This window comes from Schistocerca nitens, chromosome 4 (genome assembly GCF_023898315.1).
Source record: "Schistocerca nitens isolate TAMUIC-IGC-003100 chromosome 4, iqSchNite1.1, whole genome shotgun sequence".
Lineage (NCBI taxonomy): Eukaryota > Metazoa > Arthropoda > Insecta > Orthoptera > Acrididae > Schistocerca > Schistocerca nitens.
The window spans coordinates 567493850-567512114 of record NC_064617.1 but is presented as its reverse complement, the minus strand read 5'-3'; the positions used below and the strand labels follow the sequence as shown (position 1 = coordinate 567512114).

General features: G+C 39.0%; 2 protein-coding genes across 6 annotated transcripts in view; one reads left to right on the top strand and one right to left on the bottom strand.

The window, feature by feature from the left end:
* Positions 1–9541, bottom strand: part of LOC126252926 (protein LSM14 homolog A) — a 156864-nt gene extending 147323 nt beyond the window's left edge. For all 5 annotated transcript variants that reach the window (XM_049953917.1, XM_049953919.1, XM_049953921.1 and 2 more), the window contains exons 1-2: positions 9324–9541; positions 8906–9060 (exon numbers count right to left, since the gene is read on the bottom strand). In XM_049953917.1, the coding sequence (XP_049809874.1) occupies positions 8906–9060; positions 9324–9444 (276 nt within the window). In that variant the 5' untranslated portion in view covers positions 9445–9541. The remainder of the gene's footprint in view (positions 1–8905; positions 9061–9323) is intronic.
* A 153-nt stretch (positions 9542–9694) lies between these two features.
* Positions 9695–18265, top strand: part of LOC126251461 (cytochrome c1, heme protein, mitochondrial-like) — a 39941-nt gene continuing 31370 nt past the window's right edge. Inside the window, exons 1-4 of the mRNA XM_049951891.1 lie at positions 9695–9819; positions 10111–10161; positions 16692–16840; positions 16923–17055. Of these exons, the coding sequence (XP_049807848.1) occupies positions 9745–9819; positions 10111–10161; positions 16692–16840; positions 16923–17055 (408 nt within the window). The 5' untranslated portion in view covers positions 9695–9744. The remainder of the gene's footprint in view (positions 9820–10110; positions 10162–16691; positions 16841–16922; positions 17056–18265) is intronic.

The window sequence follows — 18265 nt, the reverse complement described above, 5'->3', positions numbered from 1 at the left end:
ACCTTGTCTTTGGACAATTCTCTAACAATGGAACATATCCAGGACTCTTTCAATTCCACCAAATACCTAAATATTATCGATTTCACTCTTTGAAGGTTGTGCTCCCTGGTTCTTCCTTGTTATGTGAGACTCTTCCACTTCCACAACTTTACTCAGTCCAATAATCTGTACACTTTCGTTCGTCACGACCACATAACACACTTCTCTGAAAAACCCGAAATTGTCACACATGGTATTAACAGATAAGTCAGTTTCCGATGCTGTTGCTTCCAAGGTGTAGTCTCTAATCCAGCAAGATAGAAGAATTACACTGGTCTGGATGCATAATTTGGAAGAGTCGAACCATGTATTCTTCCTGATATCTTTCGTTTTCCGCACTGTCCGCAATGAAATTGTAATGGTATGTAAGCATCGCAACTATTCTTACAAAGTTTTACACACTTTGTACCACCACAGTCTACACAGTCCCTTGTTTCCTCATCCGGTAGTACTCCATATTTGCGACAAAAGTCAATTTTATATTTGGGTTAAGCATGGAATTAGATCTTACCATGTGAGAGAATCAGCCGAAGAAACATCAAGAACACCAGACCTCCCACTCACTACCGACAAATTGTCGGTGTTTCCTTTGCAACTCATAATTCGCAGCGGTATGTAATTTAGAGAAACTGAGGGAACAATGGAAAACAGAAAAATGACAATCACAAATAACTGATAATAACACCAGCCACCAGAGTCACATGATCGATTTAGGATCGCACATTCAATTTTATCATTTGGAACCCACAACTTCGAGAGGCAATCATTCTTGGAAATTACTGTAAATTTCATCAAAGCTGCACGCCTACTCCAATTTTCAAATACATTCTTAATTTCACCAAGGAACAGGCTGTTATCCAAGGTGGTTGCTAGACTGGGAAATGGAATCTGTAGCAGCTCAGTTGATCTCCCATTTGATGCAGTCCATCTCCAGTGCACATTCTTGTTTGAAGACAGCCTGTTGACTGTCCCAACCTATTTGCCCTTTGAAGCACCCATCTTTGCCGTCTACTTTCGACCACCACCAGAGTTGGCACATGGATCCAAATTGGAAAGTGGTCACTAGCATGCAAATTATCACTTCCTACTCATCTGTCTCTGCAATAGCTGGGGAGCAGAAACAAAGGTCAATGGCTGAAGATGACCGTGTGTCTGAAGAAGAGTGTCACCTGACCCTAGTTCAAAAGGCAGAAATTCTCTAAATGGACGAGAGGGGTAAACAGAAAGAGAATACTCAAAATGAGCTCCGACAGTACACATACATCCAACAGATCGGAGGTTGAAGGTATCAAACACATTGTTATCTTAGCTGATGCAAGAACTTCCAATGCGACTGGCTGTGCGACCATGGTAGGATGGACAAGACAGGAATAGTATCTGTCATTGACGAACAGCTGCACCATTCTTAATCTTGTCTCCATGAAGATCATCCTTCCTGTAGGAATGGAAGCCAGTTAATGCAGGTGTGCAACTTTAAAATGGCTTTCTTTTAAGTAGATGCACAACAGTCTCTTGGGCCAGATATAAAATTCTTTCAAATGCAGTCAACACCTTTAAATTCCATTACAATACACACTTTCCTGTGGGAGCCATTGATTAGCAATGGTCCCCAGCCCTTCAGATATCCTTATCAAAAACAGAATTACACTCAAAGGCAGAGCACTCACTGACCAGATTGTTTAGCTGCCACTTTCAATTGTGAGCCACTTTTGTGGAACTTTCTCTTCATTTATGGGAAGTGTTGGCTGCATTGGTAGACAGAACAGTTCGGGCAGTCTGTGTGCCGTGGTGTGTGGCCAAGGTTCCATGTCAGTCCCATCTCCCAAATGGTTTCAGGGTCAAGAAGTGTAGCATTTTACTCACAGGTACACTGACAAGTATATGTACTCTTACTTGAAACTGCACTTTGGGTTTGTGTGGAGCAATCACACTCCAGCATCTGGCTCCTTAAGGGTCAACAAGAAAGTAGTGAGTGAGATTTTTCTTAGCTTTGAAAGCTGTTTTAGTTTCATCAAAGGGTACACATCTCTTAACTCCCGTATCTTCCTTTCCTTAGAAATTCCACATATCCTGCTCCACACTGGGTGATCACCAGGAAAGTATAGACATTTTGGAAGAGTGTACAAGAGTCACCTGATTTATGAGCTGAGCCTCAACAACTTCCACATGTAGCCCTACTGGTACACGCCATACATCCATGACCAAATCATTTCAAGCATTGCACTGTATTGGAAACAAACTTTGAACCTTAAGGCAGTTTAGCCGGAAAGAATACATTCACGTAATTCCCAGCTGTTCAACATTACAATAAATGCTGCAGTTCTTTCCAATGCCATTGACTCTTCATAGCTCTGCACTTCCACAACACCCTTGTTTTCTCCATTCTTCAGACAATTTCTCAGGATTCATCTCCATTGTATCTGTGAAGGTAACCACACCTTTACAGGAGACAGGTCTTTTGCAATTCAGTTACAACAGAGTAGTCACTTAAGATCCTGCGTTCCTTAAGTTTAGGTACTTCATGGGACATAGTAATACATCTGTTCCATTGAAGTTATCACAAATGATCGCATTTGTCTTCAAATGTTTCCGATTTGCTTTTGCGACACTGCACCCAGTATTTACTTTCTTCATGTTTATCACTGTGCATTTCAAGATTTTTCTCACTCAAGAGCAAATTTTTACCTAAGCATTTTGTGTCATGTTTTAGGTGTATTGTGGTACCTCTCTAACTTTATTGTGCAGTCAAACTGTTTGTGAAATTTCACACTGTGTACTTCTGGTTTTCTGCGTGACTGAAGAGGCACAGTACCTTGTAACCTCGACGACTACTACAGTCCAAGAGGCAGAACACACAACACTTACATAAATATTTGTCCATGACAAATTTTCAAAACTTGTCTTGCTGAGCAAGCAAATATTTAACTGGTACAGTGTTTCATTATTTAAATGAATGACAGTTGCATGTTTCCCAAAAACATTGATTACAATGAATGAAAGAAAGGTTTCTGCTTCTCAGTTGTGTTCAGCTCTTCTTGGCACAGCAATGAGACAAAATAACAGTAAGTTCCTACTTATCACCCTTTTTTTTTTTACATACTTTGATTATACACAAATGATAAATTCGGTAAGATTGTCTTGATTTTGTTACATTTTGTTGCCAACTGACAATACATAGTTAATTAGTCCCCATGTTAATGGACTACTGTCTAATTTATGTCCAAAAACAGCAAATGGTGGAAATTAGATAATTTCAAGAAAATAGCACTGATTAAGTTAAGAACTTGCAATGTGTCCAGTGGTTATGCATTTGGTATGCAGCTTAATTTCGCCAATATATGTAACAGTATAGCATGCTTGTTTCAATGTATGCCACCTCCTCTCTAAAGTGAACCAAGTTAATGTTTGCATGTCATTTATAGGAAGTGTAATTTGCAACCTACAGCTATCTGACCGATTTGATCCTTGCATGGAATGAGATAAATTTATCCATTTGGAAAGCAGAGTTAACACAGGATAGTGAGAACTTTGTTTTTATACTTATTTTGTGATGATTATGAGTTGGGTTGAGGGGGCACTCGACATCACAGTCATCAGTGCCCTGACGAAAAATCAACAGGAAATCTCACGGGTGCGGACGAAGGCTGCCCCCACATGCAGTGCAGTTTATAACGTATTAAAGTCTGCCGCCCTTCCCCACCAGTTTAGGGATGAGGCCTGATAGTTCACAAAATTTCACCACTCTTAACACTGGTATCGGTATCTGCAAGGACGGTGGGCAGATCTCAGTGAGACCAACGGCTGACCTATTATCAGTATACAGGACACATGTAGCCACAATACGCTGAACTGAAAGTAGCATGCCACAGACTTCACAGAAAGGTGGATCCTCCCCCCAGAAGAGGAAGCTATGTGTGAAAGGGCTATGCCTGATGCACCGTCTGGTAAGCAAAACCTCCTTACAGCGGCGAGGCTGATACGAAGTCTGCCAAGCTTTTGTGGTCAGTTTATTGTCCGACACCTGCAACCCCTGACACATGATGCATCTGTCAGAAAATGAGATAATGGCATACAGCGGGATGGAGCATTGATGGACAGCACCATCCCAACATGCTTCCTTGACAGCTTTATCAGCCATGTCGTTACCCTGTATCCCAACATGGCCAGGTACCCAGCAAAAGATCACCACCTTGCCATGGCGTTGGAGCTGCTGTAAGCAGTCATGGATCAGCTGAATCAGCGGGTCTACCGGATACATTTGGTGAAGTGCTTGCAGTGCACTAAGAGTCAGAACAGACAAGAAAACTCATACGGTGATGTCTGTGAACCCTCTCCAGTGCCATTAGAATGCCATATAACTCCGCATCATAATTGTAAATTGTTCTGGAAGACACACTTTAAAAACCCTATCAGGGAAAACCACAGAACAACCAAGAGCATTCTCCTGCTGGGATCCATCTGTATAAATAACAATAAAACGATGATGGTACGTACTTAAAATAGACAAAAACAAAGTTGTAAAAACCATATCTGGAGTACAATTTTTCGGGTACTGCGTCAGGCTTAAAATCACTTTGGGCCTCTGAAGACACCAAGGCAACAGTGCGTTCCATCCCTGGGTATGTATTTTCATGCCAGAGAGATCCAGATCCTCGAGGCAGGCCGTAGCATGTATACCAAATGGCTGGGTCGCATGGGGTTGATTCCTGAATAGTTGTTCGAAGGTGGGTTGGATCACTGAACTAAATGCCAACGACTGAGGTGACGCTGAGATTTTCAGCGTCTGTTGAGCCAAAAGGATACGTCGCCGAATCCAGAGTGGTGGTTCACCAGCCTGTGCACACAGGCTCTGAACTGGAGTGGTCTGAAAGGCTCCAGTCAATATTCGAATGCCTGCATGGTTGACAGCATCTAACATCCGGAGGTAGGAAGGATGGGCCTTATACCCCAGGATTCATTTCTACACTGTGTCTGCAGAAATATCTCTCAAGGGAATAAAATTAGATTAGGACATTAAATTATTACAAGATTGAAATGTGCTGTCTCTCTAATAGGCCAGAAGAAACCTAGGAATTGTCTTCTTCCAAAAGAAAACTATGGGACTTAACAAAAAGCTCTTTGGAGCAAGATTACTGAACACTGGCCTCACCAGAAATTTCTCTGGTCAGTCTGAACTAGTTGTGACTATCTACTGGCAGCCACAAACAGCTTTCAGCCAATCACAATGCACTGGAACTGGGAGAATGATAAATGCATTCTCATGATCATAATGGTTGCAATCTTCATTCTAAGAAATCTACTTTCATGTTGAAATAATTTAACACTTCTTAAGGAACCAGTACTGCCCTACTACCCCTTGTGAACATAGAAAGAGCAGATCTCAGAGGCTCCCTTTGCTCTCTTGATTATGACTGAACTGTTTGACTAGTGTCCTGCTACTACAATTCTAAGACTTTTTGGGTGGACCATACAAGCTATTTGTTGGATGAGTAGGTGTTACTAGACAAATTTGTCCCATCAGGAGTAAATTTGAATCACACCACAGGAATCCCATAAGCAACTACAGAAACAAATGTGAACTCTGGTAGAATATTGCATGCCTCATCAAGCCTTACGCAACTGGGGTGGCAGGTATCCAGATACCTGGAAACTTAATTCTTAACTCACTAATTTCTGTTCTTCTGTAACAGTCACAACCGATAAACACACACTTCAAGCACCGGCACCCAAATGAACCCTATACACCACAACATGCGGACCACACACACACACACACACACACACACACACACACACACACACCACTGGAAGACACTACCAATCCCAATAAGATGACATCAACAAACAACACACTCAAACTAAACTCTGCACTGTCATGAGGTCAGACACCGCAACACCCTTACGTCACGGGTCAAAGCCGACGGGCAGGATCAGATGCCTCTGTTGACCCAACCAATGTTAAGAGTTCCTTGGAGAATAAACAGCCTTCCTTATGTTATGGGATATTTCATGCCTTCCATTGAAGGCTGTCTAGTGTCAGTGGCCCTGCCAGTAGCTATGCTATCACCAGCATCAATGAAGCACACAATTGCTCCCGCCCAGAACTCAAAATTGCCTATAGTATACAGTCCCCCCAAGCGGGCAAAGAACAGAGCTCACCATAGCTTCTTTTCTAAGGCCCTTTCATTAGACTTTGTGGAATGTTTCTGCACCCAGGTCCTCTATTAATGCTGCTCCTGAGAAAACCAAATTAAGCAGTTTACACACACACTGACAAGTTTTAGAAACTATAGCAGATTTAATGTCTTACCAAAACACAAATGAGGATAACAGATGGGGGCCAAGAAAATCTCACACTTTTGTCAAGAAAAAATCCCAGCATTCACCTTATATTTAAAGAAACATAGAAAACCTCTCTGTAGATGGCCAGAGATATTACACAAGAGCCTCACAGAAGCAAATCTTTTACAACCACTGTGTTACCTTACTCTACACAACTACTCTGCAATTCAGTGCCTGGCACCTTGTTCACATCAGGAACATCTCACTCAACTGGAAGAGGTAGGAATGTTCAGTCAACTGAACCTGCCAATACAGGATGCATGCTTCATCCTAAAAGAAAACTTAGCAATGGAAACAATTCTTTTCACTTTTATTAGCTTTGGAACACCAGTTGTGACCACCTTATCTGTAGCTTAACCAAAGTAATAACTCAGTTTACACTAGAAGGCAAGTTACTTTTGTGTTGGCAAAGCAGTATTCAGTTCCTCAGTTAATCTGGACTGTTTTCAATGTTGTGCTGCTGACCTCAAGACAGACAACAAAAACATACTTGTCCAATTTGCACCAGCTACTCTCTGCTCTATTGAACAGTGCTAATCAGTTTTATGAAAGGACAGTCTGCAACTTTGATTTCACCAGCATTAAGCAAACAAACCTGGCTGAACGTGTTGTCACAAAGATTAGATGGAAATGACATGACTGATCTGCTCCACTGGGAATTCGTGAGTTAAATTTAACAAACTGGATGTTAACTACAGTACTACAGTATTTTGAGTTCAACAAGCTCACCCAAAAACCTAGATATGATTTGATTGAATTTAAACTACCAGAACAAAGTTAGAAACTATTATCCAGCAAATACCTCCCTTACTTCAGTTACCAATTATTCATGTGTGTGTACTACCAACAACCATTTCATTTCAGTAAAACTTCCTCCTCCACTCCAGTCTGTGCCCTGGAATGTGTTTTCCTGCATTCCTGTCAGCCTCAAACATACATTACTCCACTACTTTCTGATCAGTATTTTTTATTATCACCACCACCAGTCATTGTCTTCACCTGTCAAACACAAAGACTGAACTTATTCTATGGCTTGGTAATTAATTTATGCCACCCTCCCCTGATCAACAGGTGGGTACCTCATCCTGTGGTCTGGTCCTTTTTAACCTTCCTCAAGCTATCAAATCTCTTCTCCCTAGAGAGAAAGTCCCTAAAGCTAGGACACCTATTTACATGTACCACCACCACCACCACCACCACCACCACCACTTCTGTCTCATTTCATACAATCTTACTTTAAAGCCTACTTTCAAACTGGCTGTGTTAAGTTTTTACATTTGCTGATTTTTATCTACATTTTTTAAGGTAGGCCTAAACATTACTATGTCCACAAAATGAAGCCGATTCAGGTTTGACCCATCAACACATTCTATTGCAATTCCACTTAACGTGAAAGCTTAGAACTTCTTTGTTGATATAGAATATGCTTGCCTCATTCTTTCAATTCTAAATCTGACACTATCCTGATGCCTAATGGAGTCTGCAATAATGACAGTCTCCCATTTGCTAATGTATATTGAATTAATACTTTCTGAAGGCTTTTGTTAAAATAAGAAGCCTTTCAAAATTATGATTCCCAGGGATTGTGCTAACACACTCACTTCCAATTCAACATTTGAAGGGCCCATTACACTACAGTCACTTATGAACAGTAGCAGCTAAAGAGAACCTACAAGATGACAAATGAAATTTATGTCTGTTCTTGCTTAATCATGGACCACACTGAGTGCACAGCAGCTTTTAAGTTTACATGCAGGACATCAATACAATAGAACAATTTTCTTCCATGTCCATTTTGCATTAGACATAGAACAGCCGATTTTTCCTCAAAGTGCTTGGCACATTTAAATTGAACAACAGGCATTACCTTATGAGGACTTATTACCTGCACTAAAAGGTCATTAAATCACAAATCTAAGTGATAAAACATTTCAGTGAGGAGTCCACTGACGACTATGCCACATGTAAATTTGAGTGGCACATGCATTTTGAGGATGAGTCCACATTAAAATGAGTTACAGCTTGAAACTGCCCAGAGTTATTGAATGGCGTTTACTTTAACCAAACAGCCTGGTCAAAATGTTTAGTACCAATTACATGACCAACACAAAAATCAACAAGTGAAACTTTCGTAATGTAACGTAGATTTATATCAATGATACAGCAAAAGTAAATGCTGTAGTAAGCCTCAAACAATAGTGAAGCTTACAATTTCGCACTTGGCAACCCACGGTTCCTAATCGATGTATAGCCTAGTAATTACCATCATAAAAAGCTGCGAAATAAGCATTCCTAGTCCGCAATCTGCTGAAACTGAGAATTTAAGAAAAATCTCTTAAGCAGCTGCATTAAATGCAGGTAGCCGTTTCAATGTTGACAGCTACTGCCGATTTATTAAGACTGTTTACAGACAGCCTAAGAAAAGTAGCATATGCAGCGCGTCCTATGATATCAGATGCATACGATGATGACGGGGGACGGAAAAGCTGGAAACTTACGGAACATCCACCAGTTTTAAACTTACCTGTACGATGGCAGGATCATTTGGAAGAGGTCCGACATTATTCACCACTCTAATGTCTTTTATATCTGAGCCGCGAAACAAGATGTAATCATAAACTTCATTCTGGGGGGCGACGCGATACTGCGTCTCCCGATCCTCCGTCCCAAACGAGCGGACTAAAAATTGTGGAGAAAATATTTTCCGCGTTTAATTTACAGGTACTAACAAATTTCTTAATGTCTAAAGTAATTTCATACACTTTCATTGCACGAATTTCCTAGACACGAAACAAAACACATCTGAAAACATCTGTCAGCAAATGTCATAAAGACTATGACTAACTGATGATAAACGTTATTAGCTACGTACAAGTAGGTTTTTAAATACATACACATAAAATAATCACTAACTGTTACAAAATACAGTCAGATCTTTTTACCATTGGCCAAAGCAATTGTGCACTCTTGTGGATCGAGAGTAAATAATCTTCCTTCATAACGTATATCTGCCTTCGATATCAAACTTATCTTGCTTCCAAGTTCTGGCATTCCGGTGCTCATGTTGTATACAGATCGTCCCTGCAATCGTCAACTGCGACAGTTCACAACTCCCTTCCGCATCTGCACCACAAATCACAACTGAGCTTCGTCGCACGCAAATGGCGACCAAAACTTTTAATGACGTCAGCTAAAGATAGAGAGCGCATTTAAAATGAAAGCTCTTTATCAGCATTCATACAGCAATGAATGTGCAAATAAAAGCAATAACTGATTTTATAAAGGCTATTAACTTATTTTTCTCAACCTTAAAAATTAAATAACTTAAATTCCATTTTGACTACATTGGTGGTCCTTCTGTGCATGATGGCGGCTACTGTGGGTAGGGTTAGCGGAGTAAGGTTGCTTAAATCGAATTGTAATGTTTTACGATCTCAGGTGAGTCAATAATACATTTTCTCGTTGTGTATTTTAAGATGTTTTATAGGCTTATCCACAATTAAATTAAATGATTATATCCTTTCAAACCCCCTGTGCACATCACGGTAGCACTAGCTTTAGCTGAAGGGTAAAAAGGTTCATTGTGACATAATGGTGTGTATTTGATAATGAAGGAGGCCTTAAAACTCAGAATATGCACAGTCTTTCTGATACGTTGCAAACTACTATACTCATCACTTGGTTTGCACGAGTAATGGAAAGTTTTTCAGAATCGTCTTGTTCTTGCAGGTTGCCAGCATCTCCACCGCAAGGACGAGTTGGTCCAGAGGGAAAAAAGCGGTCAGTATTTTAGACCTTTAACTACTGTTGTTCATTTTTAGTGTGCGTCTGTAGTACTTTCTTTGTGGTGTCACGTTAATACAATCATTTTCGTTCTTTAATGTTTGTAACTTTTGCCCTCATGGTTTTTTTTTTTTTTTTTTTTTTTTTTTTTTTTTTTAACATGATGGTGCTAATGAAAGAAAACATTAAATTGTTCGCAAGAAAATATGATTAAAGTAATAAATGCGAATTCTGATTTTATGTCTGCTTAATTCGGCTTAAGTTTCAAAAGATGATTGGTATGATTTTTTTCTCTCCCTAAATGAAAATGATACAGTAACTTATATACGATCGCCAGCAGCATTTTTAAATATTATTTGGGTGTAGAGTGATCATTATTGTCTTCTGCAGAAGAGCTGATATGCTGCAGTTAGTAGGACCCAAGGTGGAGATCACAGTTTGGTATGACCTATTTTTGTCATATAGTGGGACACTAAATCTCCAAAGATGAAGCTGTAGGTGTAAAATTATTGATAAGGATTTACGTAGGTGAAAAAGAAAAGGCTGTGCCGTCATCACTGTGGAATCCGAAGGGCACACATTGCGACTTACCATTACCAGTATATAGGTGTAACCTGATAAGTTTCTCCATCACTTATTAAACTGTCTTTATCAAATTATTATATCGAGCCTTATTTATAGCCTCCTGAGTGTGTAACATGTAGAAAAATAAAAATACCAAATTCTCCTCCAAATAATTTTGTAAAGTCCAAGATAAATCATAAAAATGTTCAATTTTTAAATTTCATTCACTTGCAGCTGATACTGAACTTCCAGTAACAGCTAAAAGTGAATATTATGCTATTTAAAAATTTATACTGACTGTGGGCACTTATTACAAGAAAAAAAATATTCTTAATTCACATATTTAGGTAAATATTGCTTGATACAAAGTCATTAGTACAGTTGTTAGTCGTCGCTTGCAGGGGTGAGATAGGGGTTTAAATAAGATGACTTGACTGTGATCAAACCCAACACATTATATCTGTTTTCTCTAGTTCAACATTGTGTCAGATAGAGCAACACAAGTTTAATATTATTAATGGGTGGATGTTGATCACTATGTTCCAAGTGTCTTTAAGACAAGTGCTGTGTTGCATATAGTTGTATATGCTCAGAGTTACCTGGAGAAGTATTTCAGAATGACTCGGTGGAAAATCCAGGATGGAATAATGACAATATTATAAAAAGCATAATGGCTACTCAACACATAGTGGTAATGTTGTTGCTGTCAGGTACAACAAAAAGACTACTAAAGAGGTGAGCTTTTGGCCAAAAAGCCTTCTGAATTAGACACCTCCTCCTCCCCCCCCCCCCATACACACACACAGAAAAAGTAAACAATGATTTCTGCCTAACAGTAGAAACAAGAGGTTAATTCGAGGATGGCACTACACACACACACACACACACACACACACACACAAACTAAGTGATATCACTAGTTCTTTATTAGAGGCATGCATTGAAATGTTGGCAGATAATTATATGTAATTAATGTACCCGGGGAGGAGACAGCAGTCTTAATCTATCAAATAAGTTTTTTTATATTAAAAAAATTCCAGTCTAGACACCAATTTTTAGTATATAATTGCAGCACAGTGACTAATTTTGGTTGTTTTGTACAACCATATTCAGATCGTTGAAATCATTTTAAAAAAAGTGGTGAACACACATTCAAAAGAAGTCAACATTAAATGTAGTCGTGCAATGAAATGCATTCTTATTGTGGGCCAACAAGACTTGCAGTATGTAGTTAAAAACTTCATCATTAATGAGCCAGATTCTGAACCATAATCTTGTAAGAGTAGAGTAACAAAGAAGGAAAATTGTCATTTGCATTAGTAAAACTTGCAGTGCTAATTACGAGCATATGATGAGAGAGTTGCTAATGCAGCTGACTACAACTGTGACATCCACAGGTGGTTAGGCTGTACGTGGAGGTATTGCTGGTGGTTGATAGGTTTGATATGGATAGAGGTACTGATGTAGTCATATTTAGGGTGGAGGTTGAAGGTTTTGCATCTGTCGGGAATTGGGGAAGGTAGTGTTCAATAGCAGCAAGGCAATGGGCATTAGAGATGTTAGTGAAAAGGGATCAGGGATCAGTAGTGATAAGCAGGGCACCAAGTGGTAAAGGAAGAGGAAGTGTGTCATTATTCCATCCTGGGTTTTTCATTCTGCATTTATAACATTGTTTCAGCTGCCACCGTTGTCAGATCAGAACTTTAAATTGTAAAACAAAGTTGATACTAACAATGAACTTTCTTTTGCAAGTTTTAAGTTTTGAACCAATGACAGCAAGCAGAATGTTACAGATAAAGACACATTAAGCAATTCAGACAGTTACATTCACAAAAACTAATCCTGTCATTTTCTGTGACCTTAGAAATGTCTTGTGAGTAAGATAATCTAAGTGACGGAAACAACGCTGTAAAACTATTGATGGCAGTGAGTGCTCTTTTGAACCATTTTTTTGTAAAAGAACTTGAATGACAAACACAACAGAGACATTGGTAGAAATAAAACTACATTGTAGTGAGGAACAGGAAATAAGATATGCTTAGAGATTCAGTACATGGGCTGTTTTTGTTTCTGGCATGTTTGATGCCAGAGGCATTTACATACTATTTTAAAAATGCAGTGTTTGATGACCATTAGTGGCTCAGGCATAACCAAAACATGTAGGTTAATAGCTTATAATTGGGTCACAGTCATACAGAAACCTGTTAAATGAGTATGAGAGCTATGTTACTTAACTATTTACACATAATGAAACTTGATATTTAAGAGCTATAGTTGCCCATGTGTATAGCTATCAGTCTAAATTCAGTTGCTAAGTCAGTCAGAAACATCAGTTTAGTGTGCTTTGTTAACATGCTTATGAAAAATGAAATTAGTTTACTTGCTTTGATTTCCTAGTATTGCAGCAGAATCCTTTGGCCTAATGCATAAAGGTCAAATACACTACTAAAACAAACATTATCGATATTTTGAGAAGTTTATAGCCCAACTTACTTGTAGGAGCTTTGTCAAAGAACATTCATATGCGCCAGTGCATTTACTCTGTGATGGCATTTGAGGTCATTGAAAGACAAAAGTCTCTGATGCACAGTGATTTGAAAATGTTTTTTATATAAACTTTGTATCCTTTTCTAAAATCAGATTTACCCCCCCCCCCCCAAGACTTGGAGTGGGGAATTGAGAAAACCCTTAAGTGTTCATTTTCTTCCTGTTGATATACGGTCTACATTAGTAGCATATGGTATCAATTAATTGGATTTAGTCTCTCCTTCCAAACTGTTTAATTTTGTGCATGTTCTGTGTATATTATTCAGGACAGCTCTGTATTATGTGGAAATTTTCAGACAGTTTACATACAAGGCAAATTTTTTTGTGTGAAAACATGGCTAAATGCTGGGCATTTACATAACTGTTATTTTTATCTGAGTCTGCCGTGAAATTTGATAAATATAACCCAATATTATAAATACTGTCTATGCAGAAATTCATGTGAGGAAGAGGAGGATGAGGAGCTGCGAAGTAGAAATATAATTTGCATTTGTTTTCAAAACTTCCATTTTCAAGCAGGTCTCCACTATATGGCTTTTGAACCCTAGTTACTCTTTCCAAATCATGCCTGATCCTTCGCAGCAAACCTTTAGAGGAGAGTAAATGAATTGTGAGACTTCTGTGTAACTTTTAAGTAGTTGCCCACATAAAGTTAAAGAATGGGCTTGAGACATTTTCCTTACATCAAATTTCTCTCTGACATTCTCCAAAATATTATGCTATGTGACATCAGTGAATGGAAGTTTGCAAAGCAAGTTAACTGTTTAACATTTTGCTCAGCAAATTCAGTAATTACACATAGAGCAAATGTAGCTAGACTTAACCATTTGAGAAGATTTTGTCCTGTTTTCCAAAGCAGGGGCTGATTAATATGTATACCTAGAAATTTAAAGATTTATTTTCTTTTTTAAATTTCCTTTCACACATACTAGTAGCATTGGTGTTAATTGTGATGATAATGATGCCTTATACAGAATTGAATGAATAGAGTACTTCAGCAAATTACAGGTATCATTTATAGAGAACCAGTCAATAATAATTTCGAACATTTTCTTTATTGCTCCTTCCTTGTTGCAGCTGTGTTTTGCTTTATTATTATGATTGTAGCAAATAGCATTATTTCTGCTCTACTGGAGTAACACTGAAAGCGACCAGTACATAGAAAGAGCAGGAGTGGTGCCAGAATTGAATCCTGTGGAACATCAGTATTCATTTGTTCCCACTCACGATCAGAAGATTCATCATGGGACCTTCATTAGCTAACAAGACCATTTGCCCCCATCTGTATTTTTGGTTGGTTGATCTGGGGGAGGGGACCAAACAGCAAGGTCATCGGTCCCATCAGAGTAGGGAAGTTGGCCATGCCCTTCGAAAGGAACAATACCGGCATTTGCCTGAAGCGATTAAGGGAAATCGTGAAAAACCTAAATCAGGATGTCTGGATGTGGGTTTGAACCTTCATCCTCCCAAATGCGAGTCCAGTGTGCTAAGCGCAGTGCTCGGTTTGTTTATATATGTGATGACCCTGGAATGTCAGTTATATGATATGACTGTTGAGACATATAAGGGTAACTGTTTTATGACCAGAATGTATTCAGTAGTATTCGTTTGTATGAGTGACCACTTCATAATGTGATAAAACTACCTATGTTTCCACTCCAGTTGCAGCCAGTCTTCATCAATCTCTCTAATGAAGGCTGTCTGCAATGGTAATTGAGTGAGGTAGTTTATCATGACACACACAATCCCAGTAGAATGTTATTAAAGTCAATAAACATATTTCCTTTCACAGTTTTTCGAAGAAGTTATGAACTTAAGGCTGAATTTGTTGTTTGCAAAAAGTCATATTGACAGTAAAGTAAGGAGGAGGGTCTGCAGCTCGTGGTCGTGCGGTAGTGTTCTCGCTTCCCGCGCCCGGGTTCGATTCCCGGCAGGGTCAGGGATTTTCTCTGCCTCATGATGACTGGGTGCTGTGTGATGTCCTTAGGTTAGTTAGGTTTAAGTAGTTCTAAGTTCTAGGGGACTGATGACCATAGCTGTTAAGTCCCATAGTGCTCAGAGCCATTTGAACCATTTTTTAAGGAGGAGGATGCCAGTTTTGGCATTTTATTGCACCATTTGTTAGGGGTTAGTGAAGAGAAGTGTTCAGCTCATGTGCAATGTGGGTTTCAGAATAGATAATATTTTAAACAATGTTCAAAGACTAGTTGTACTTAACACTTTAGTTACTTACTTGCTTTCTGGATAAAGTATTCTGTGTACATGTTGTGAATTGCTGCAACAAACAAGCCCACTGGAAATCAAGGGATGAAAATAGGTGAAGTAAGCAAGAATAAACTCATTGTAAGTGCTAGCTGTAGATAATATTCTGGTATTAAAGGTAACTGTACTCAGCTTCTATGGAACATTCTAAACCTGGGCTTTTATAAGAGCTAAGAAACCTGGTGTGTGTACTTCATTCACCAACCAACCACTGGAACGATTTAGGAATTGAGAAATTTGATTTATTGTTCTTTTACCTATAAGTAAGAGTGGATGTATGTGCCGATTTCAATATCAACTTCTGTAACAATTAGGGTTGTATTACCCACAAGGTAGACAGATAGTACTGAGTTGTACAGTTGTTAGTAAATGATTAATTTACATACTGCTGCTAAAAATCTAAGGGTTTTTGTTGTGCTAGCAAGTAACCAAAATGAAAGTGATGACTAACACAGATATTTTAAAACATTGTATTTATTTTTGGGGAACTTGAAGTTCTAATGGAATAAAAGTCACTGTGTGAAGTGACATTTTCCTCAGAAAATATATTTCAGTATTAAAATTTAACAAAGTTGTGTGTACCATTGTCCGCTTCACAAGTGTCTTGAAAAACTTTCAGGAATAAAGCTATGTGTACCTGAACTAAATGTAACCTGTAAGCATATGATATACTCTCACAAAGCCTAATTTCCTCCACCAAGTTATATTCTGATGCTGACAGTACACACTAATTAACAGTAATGTATTATTCAGAATGAGCATTGAGTAATTGTTCACTTTCATATGGGGGAGAGGGGTCAGTAATGCAAGGTATTAACTGATAGACTTTGAATGCAAACTTGTGGCAAGCTTCTTTAACACTCACTACACCCAAGCATTGCATAGAAGCTCAAAAGAAAAGGTAATTCAGTATACACGAGAATCACTATCATATTCATTAACTCAATTTGATTTTACTATTCTCCCTGAGAAATAGGCAAAATAATCAACTCTTTTAAAACTGGAAATTCCTGGATGAATAATACATAAAATAAAGGAAAAGCAGCCACTCACATATATGCGCGCGTGTGCACTTAGGTAATTTTTTTTTTTTTTAATTTTGCTGTAAAGTAAAATAAAGTACAAAGAGTGTGTGATGTTTTAATTTTTCACAGTTGGTGACTACAATCGGCATTGTAACGGGAGGAGTCGGCGCACTTGCCATTGCTCTTGATCGATCAGTAAAAGCAGCCGATCTGGACTTACACCCGCCAAAACAGCCATGGCCCCACAATGGTCTTTTTCAGTCTCTTGACCATGCCAGGTAAGTACTTTGTTTGTGTCTGTGGTGTGTATTAAAAATGTATGTTACCATATTTCATTTTCAAAAATACGTGCCTTTGCAGTGTTCGCCGGGGATACGAAGTTTACAAGCAAGTGTGTGCTGCATGCCATAGTATGAAGTATATGGCATACAGAAACTTGATTGGTGTTTCTCATACAGAAGCAGAAGCTAAAGCGGAAGCTGAAGAAGTTCAGGTTTGTGGTTAATTCTATTTCAGAAGTACAAAAGTAAAAAAAGACAGTTTGCATGTAAGTAATAGGTTATTGTATGGAGTGTAGTAAAAAAGAACTTTTGCTGACCTTACATGCATAGGTGTAGCTCAGTGTTGGGTACTCACCTTTTATTCACAACTATTTCCTTTGCATTAAACATAGGAAAAGGGAAAACTGACTACACTTCTGTGCTTAGTTTGATCCCATTCATTAAGGCATTCCAGAGCTGCAAAACAATTTGTCTTTGGAAACATTCAACAGCTGTCACTATTACCAGTTTAATGCCCTTACTGTGTGCCCCTCTGGGACCTGTCTAGTCATTTAGCACATTTAACTTTCAGATACCAACTGTGTTACTGTTTTTGTAGATATCGTCATCCAGTGTCAACCAAACACAACAAATATAGAATAATAAATCATAGATGTGTCGTGTATCTTTTAGTCATGAAATAAACTGCTCAAGAAAGTTTTGTACAATTCTCATGACTTCATTGTTCATGTGTTTTGCATCAAAAACCTCATTCTCTATGCTCTTCTGGCCTCAGGAAATTGGTATGTGTAGCCACCAGTGTAATGGAAGTGAAAGTAAGCCTGCGACCTAAGTGCAGGTCAGTGGTGTACATGCTGCATCTGTAATTGTGAATGGGGCAACGTGCCTTGTGTACGCTGTTCAGTCAGCCGGCATACCTTGGAGTGTCGTTCCGAGCTTAAACTACATGTGTGTGGGGAGGGGGGGGGGTCGGCGTTTGTGGTTATTTTATGGCATGGGTGGTTGTGAGCAAGTGTAGTTTTGTGTCGAACTGGCATGCACCATAGCAGAGTCATTCAACATCTATCGTGAGGCACAAGCCACTGCACTTACAGTGCTGACACAATGTAACAGCAGCAGCTTTAGACTACACTCCTCAAATTATGGCTCATAGTTACCCTGATGACGATTCGGAGTACCATGTGCTGCCTTTTAGAGGCAACTGGGAGGGCTGTATCTACACAGGATTACACAGCAGCCTGTGTGTGATCTATTTGGCCTATTGGTATCCCTTAAGAAAGACAGTACAATCCTCCCCCACACTGCAGGTTTGAAAAAGGTGGTCAGAATGAAATCTTGATTTTGGTACCTGACAGTAGGCATAGATGAGTGTGGATGCGGGCAGGTACTGTGACGAAGCAAGCTGGGATAATTTTTATTCCC